This window comes from Plasmodium cynomolgi, chromosome 5 (assembly GCF_000321355.1).
Source record: "Plasmodium cynomolgi strain B DNA, chromosome 5, whole genome shotgun sequence".
NCBI lineage: Eukaryota > Apicomplexa > Aconoidasida > Haemosporida > Plasmodiidae > Plasmodium > Plasmodium cynomolgi.
Window position 1 is genome coordinate 3,856 of NC_020398.1, and position 6,691 is coordinate 10,546.

Genomic DNA, 6,691 nt, shown 5'->3' on the forward strand with positions numbered 1-6,691 from the left:
ATAATTCAGATAGCTCATATGAGAATTCTGCTTAGGTATATCAAATGTTCTTCGAATCGTTTTTTTTCAGTGCTTTCCTACTGATCCATGATCCAAGTGGTGTAAACTATTATATAAATGAAAAATGTGAAACATGAATAATATTTCAATTTCATTATTATAAATTAAAACAGAAATATATGATTAATATAAGAATTTATTTCTATTAAAAATAATATTTTTAATTACTTTAAAATATATGAAAAACATCATAATTGTCCCTAAACCTAAAACACCCAAGATGATCATCTTGAAAGTACTTTTCTGTAACATGCTGTATACTCCACTTAAAGTATTAATGTCTGCACTGTCATCATCTAATAAATTAGGAACTTGTAGCGAAGTAGTATTACTCTTCATATTATTTTTAATCATATTTCTAACTCTATTAATTGGAACCTTGTCTATTAGCTTCAATCCAATGACACCAGTTGTACGCACATTATGTTCTACACATGCCCCGCTAGACAATTTTACTGGTTTATCTTCTGGACATTGTGCTTCTTTTGTATCTTTGGCAGCTAATGTACTTTTACTTCCTAATTCCGAATGCGTGGTTGTTACTTCTTCTTCACCATTGTTAATTGGTACACCTCTGGACTTTTCATCTTCTTCTTCACTGAAATGGAGATTATCCACATTTTCAAAAGAATATTTAGATGATGGAAATACCGAACAAAATCCAATACTGGATCCATAATCATCTTTTACCATATTACATTTAAATATATTATATCTTAGACTACGTATTAAATCGGAATTGCCATAGTTTTCTTGACTTTCTCTAATTTGTTTTTCGGTAAGTCTTTCCCCTTCTTCCCCAATATCACAATTTAGCTTGTTTAAGAGAATCAACGGATTATATTTCCCATTACATTTAAAGTAATCACCACAATTCAAATAATTAATTCCACAGCATTTCTTTTGATTTTCTATGTATTTTTTATAAATTTCATTCACATATTTACAGTATTCAGAACATTTTTCTTTATTAGACGAGTTGTTACAGTGAAAAATAGTATTATAATTATTAAAATAGTCATATAAAATTTTCTCTTCCTTTTTCTTTTCGAAATTAGTTTTAACTTCTATAGGACATTTATCCTTATTATTAGCATTTAGTAATTCGTTATAAATTTTAGATTCTACATCAATAAATGAATTAATAATACGTTCACGATGCGCAGAATAACCCTGTTTCCCTAATATTTTGTTTAATTCATAATAAAACCAGTATGTAACGCTTAAACAGGCATCATGAGCGTTTTTTCCTATACTCTCAATAGTAGGTAATTCTTTTAAATTTCTTGCAAATTTTTGGCAAAATTTTGTAATCTCATCATTCGTAATATCTAGGGGGTTTACTTTAGCACAGTAGTTATCATAAGTGGTGTCAGTGATACTTTCATCAATTTTTTTATATAATTTATAAGATGGTAATTTTTTATAAATGTCTTCCTGAAAATTAAAACAGAAAAAAAGTTCTATAAATGCACAGATATTTGTTTTAATAAATGAATTTTTATTGGCCTTCTGTAGACATGCAGCACTCAGATAATACAAAATTAATAATATATTTTAAAAATAAAAAGTACATCATCATCAGATTTTAAATTTAAAAATTCAAATCCAACTAGTGTCATGTTAAGTATGTAAAAAAAGGAACTATATATTTATGTGTATTAATATAATAAGAAAAAGAACATAAATAAAATATTCATATACATAGATCAATGTAACCTTAAAATAAAAATAAGCATTTTTAAGTATTTTTTTCAGTTGTAATTTGAAATTATATTATATTGTTACAGTAGCTACATGGCCTTATAAATAGTAAATCATTTACTAGTAAATAATAAAATAAGCAGTTGGCATATAATCCTCAATACTAATTTTAGTGTCATAAAGGAAATAATTATTTCTCTAATCCTCAGTTTTTATATCTGTTATTTAGTTTTTTACTTGATATATGTTAAAATTAATTATTTCTGACTTTCATAAATATTAAGCGTCATTTATATTTAAATGATTAATTCGTATATTAATTTGATTTTTTTTAAGACATGCTTTAATGATAAATATTACATGTTAAAATAATAAATATTAACACAGAAATATGATTGTTTTTTTTATTATGCCACAAAATATACAATTTAATTCATTTATATTAATTTTCTTTATGTATCATTTTATTATATAATTAATGTTTTGCAACATATTACTACATAAATGTTCATTTTTAAGAAGGAAAAAAATGGAAACTGAATGTTATGAATTATCAAATATCATTATTGATAAATATATATTACATAAACATACTAAAATTATTATTATGTTAGTTTATTGTAAGACCTATTAAGTTGCGTAGCTACAAAGTAGTAGCACATTGTTTCACGTCTTATAAATATGGATACAATTTAAAGCATCGTTTTTGTCCCTACTCCTATGTACACCAGATAATATATATTTTTAATATTAAATATATAAATGTTCAAAAAAAAGAGAAATTTAATTATTTAAAAAGTGTAGATAACATGTGGAATGTTTGTCTTATGCTGACTTGATAACGACTATTTCGATAATAATTCAAAAATGTAAGATAATAAATATATTTTATAAAATACGTTATTTCGAATTATTTTGCTTCTCTACACACAATATAAATTTTCATCTATGTTATTTATATATTTATTTTTCTTCCCTTTTTCATATTGTTAACACATAAAAAATTATAGATATTGAATGAAAAAGTAAAATGATATATAATTGTTCCAATACATTTCTGTAGTCATTTTAAATGAATAGATTTAAATCATATTATGCACTGTTCAAACAACTTAACTGCGTTAACTTCTTCAATCAATATCATAATGCTAATTGAAACTTTCATAAAATGTATTTTATGAAATTTTTTTATTTGTACAAAATAATGCATATCAACATTCGCAATTAATTATTGGCAAATTAAGAACAAATTTAAAATAATTTATTTTTATTATCCTCTACCTTAAATATATTCAACAGGGATAACATGAAATTGAATTATATTTATTTTTAATATTTAATATAGAAGTATTTATCAAAATAAATTTACTACATAAAGTATGGAAATTTAAGTTTATAACCCATCAAATGTTTAATATATTGAAAGTAATAATCATGTTAAAATTACACATCCACGCCATGGACAATGCACTTTAATATTATTTTCCACTTTTTCTTTTTTATAAAATGCCATTACCTTAAAAATGAAATCATCGTTTTTATTAACTTTTTTTTTGCAGATATGGTAGTATAAAATTGTCATATTACGATATAATAATGATTATTATGCATGAATAACACACTTTTGAATTCGTATTTTTTCCTTATTCCACAAACATGATTTCTGTGCATTGTTTTTTATTCAACATCGCACGTGAATTATTATAGAGAATAAAAATATTTATTTAATGAAGTTTTTATAAAACGTTGCATATTTATAATCACTGTAATTATTTAACAAAAATGATATGTTCCTTTCGTTTTCACATATATGTGTACATTTATTTTAACATTCCTTCAACGTAAATTGCTCCTCTAAACAGTATAAGTAAAACTGTGCATGAACTGGTATTACTTTATGAGGCCTTTTCATGTCTATGTGTGCATAATGTATTGGAATATTCTGCACATATACAACAATTATTAACTTCGATAAAATACATTTTTATTTCATACTATTCTATTTAACTTGTTAAAGTTAATGAATAAATAAATAGACCCACGCATATGATAATTGAGTTAAAAAGCAGTATTCTTCATTCTTCATGCGAAGTGCTCTCCTATTTAAATATAAATAACGTGGTCACATAATTTTGTAAGGTCGCTATAATAACTATAAGCGTAATTTTTCCATTTTTGTTAAGACACTGTCTATAAAAAGGATGATGTACGTTTGTTTTGCTTAAACGTTGAAATAAAATTTGATTTATTTTATCTAATTCATCAATATGTATTATTTACATATTCAGGGGTTATAACATCAATTTAAATATAATTACAAATTATTTATTTTTCTTTAAAACTTAATAATTTAATAAGTTTTACACTTTTTTTTTTTTAAGTAAAAATACCACAATTTTTTTATATATACCAAACAGGTTGCAATAGTGCATTAATACTACATATATATAATAATAATAACAACAATAACTTTGTAACGCCATGTGTATATTTTTTGCTATTTAACATATATCATAATTGATAATCAAATTTAAACAAAAAATAACATAAAAAAGGGATGACATAATTTGAAGGGTGCGTGGCACAACTTATTACACATGCTTTCATAATATATAACGTTTTCAAAAAAAAAAAAAATAACAGGTATTTAATCTTAACACCGTTTATATTCTTAAATAATGAATATTATATTATAACTTTTATACGGATGGAAAATTTTCCAAAAATAATATGAAAATTCCTGACAAATACCAAAAAAATGATGTAAAATAAATAACATTAATTTAAAAATGGTGTTGAAAATATTCCAAAGACGACTAAAAAAAAAATAATATAAAACAAAAATAGTAAAATACTAAAAATATCCCATTTTGGTGTAAATTCTCTTTTTTGTTGTATCTTCGTTATGTACAGAAGAACTTATAAGCAGGATTCACATGTCTTCCAAAATGAATTAATTTTATTTTCACATTTTACTTTATTCAAACGCTAGTACTTCTTAGGAACGGTGATAAGACAGACGAATTCTCTCGTTCTGATAATTTATATGCTCGGGTCTTGAATCATACATTATTAATTTCCCTCTTATAGAATCATTATAATCATATTGTATTTGTCTTGTCTTTTGCCCTTTCCTATTTATCCACGTCCCGAATGGAGTAAACTGAAATATAAATAGTAAAAGACACAAAATAGTTACTTTGTGATTATAAATTTTAAAAATATATAACTTATAAACTTTAGCATAAATTTTTCACATGGTACAAAAGAAATGTCAATTACCTTGTAAAAAACAAAGAACACCAAAAATATTCCAATAAGGGAAAGAACACTTAAGGATGCCATATAGAAAGGATCCTTTATTAATTCATTATAATTAATTTCTATATCTTTAGGAGAATGCTCTATCTTTGGAAGATCCTCCTTAACACTGTTTACACGGTAATCCACTGGTACTGGAATTTCTACTTTTGCTAAAGTACTTTCAGTTTTTAAAACACCCGTACAATTTAATTTTGATTGCAGATTATAAGGTTTATACTTTGTATCACATTTAAAATATTTTCCACATGTATTAAAGGGTGTATAATCTTTAAAATAAGTACAACAACTCTTTGCATATTTTTCATATAAGGTGTTAATACTTTCTGCAGAATTACAGTGCTTCTCTTTCTCTCCATTTTCAAAGGATTCTTTAGCATATAAACTATCAAAATTCCTAAAATATTTCAGCAATTGGACTTCTTCATTCCTATCTGTTGAATTTCCGTCAAAATAAAGTAACAAGGTTTACTTTTAATTGTGTATTATTAATATTATTCATTACTCTAGTAAGTTCCATTACAACAGGTCCTATGTCACTGTAATCCGAAGTATAATTAAACATCATACTTAATTTATGATGTGTCCAGTAGGTTAAGTCCAAACAGTAATCATTATAGTTCGTTCTATCTTTAATTTTTGATAAATTTTTTGCAAAAGTCTTGCATAATTCATTTATACCAGGATAATCCTTTTCTAATTTTAACATATTAATACAGATTCCACAATAATTATCAATGCCCTCTACACTATCTAAATCGCTAGAATCTGTTTCTAAAAATAACAAATTTAATTCATCACCCTGATAAATAAGCAATAAATTGTTTGTTGTATATACAAAAAGAAAATGATTTTCAAAAAAAAAAAAACTAATAAAGGTACTTAACATTGTATAAAATTTACAAATGAAGGCTTAAAAATTCAATTTTGGGAAAAAATAAATAATGTTTATATACAATTTCATTAATTTTCATATATATTAACCTTTCGTTGTGTATGTTGTGGATTCGGATTTTCATTTCCAGGAGAACTCTGTTCTTTTTTTAACAAGAATTCAATATTTTTACCTGGACAATTTGTTTTTAAGAAATCTAAATCATCATCCTTCATAATTTTTTGAAAATAATCTACTTCATCCTTATACACCGTAGATTTTTTACACAAATCTTCATGCTTCACAGTGTAATATAATGAAAAGATAGATTTTATATATTTACAGTATTCTTCTTTTTTCGAAGTGTCTATTTTTTCCAGTTTACTTTTTATTGCATTATAATGTTCTAAAAACTCATATAATTTTTTCTTATTTTTAAAGTCTTTTTCAGGTACATTGAAATTCTTGTGCCAGCATTTATTATTAGAAGTAATTTTATAATTATTTAAAATATCCCACACGTTATAAATCAAAGTAGTAGTTTTTTTTCGATATATTTTATCTTTTATTTGATCATGTATCCAATAGTTTAAATATTCACAGTAGTTCCTATTAATTACTGATTCGAAAGATTTTAATATGCGATCCCAGTTCTCCAATATCACATTAAGCTTGTTACAAATTTTTGTTATGTGATATGAATTACTGTCTTTTAATAAGTTATTACAAATA

General features: G+C 24.2%; 3 protein-coding genes across 3 annotated transcripts; all 3 read right to left on the minus strand.

The window, feature by feature from the left end:
* Positions 1-183: 183 nt before the first annotated feature.
* Positions 184-1,682, minus strand: PCYB_051020 (VIR-like CYIR protein; the record flags this gene model as incomplete). Its single annotated transcript, XM_004220983.1, has 2 exons — positions 184-1,572; positions 1,635-1,682. The coding sequence occupies 2 exons, from the start codon at positions 1,680-1,682 to the stop codon at positions 184-186; spliced, it is 1,437 nt and encodes a 478-aa protein (XP_004221031.1).
* Positions 1,683-4,959: 3,277 nt separating this feature from the next.
* PCYB_051030 (VIR-like CYIR protein) lies at positions 4,960-5,794 on the minus strand (the record flags this gene model as incomplete). Its single annotated transcript, XM_004220984.1, has 2 exons — positions 4,960-5,519; positions 5,656-5,794. The coding sequence occupies 2 exons, from the start codon at positions 5,792-5,794 to the stop codon at positions 4,960-4,962; spliced, it is 699 nt and encodes a 232-aa protein (XP_004221032.1).
* Positions 5,795-6,246: 452 nt separating this feature from the next.
* On the minus strand, positions 6,247-6,675 carry PCYB_051040 (VIR-like CYIR protein; the record flags this gene model as incomplete). The annotated part of the gene is made up of 1 exon (XM_004220985.1): positions 6,247-6,675. A coding segment is annotated over one exon (429 nt), but the record flags the coding sequence as incomplete, so codon positions are not given.
* Positions 6,676-6,691: the final 16 nt, after the last annotated feature.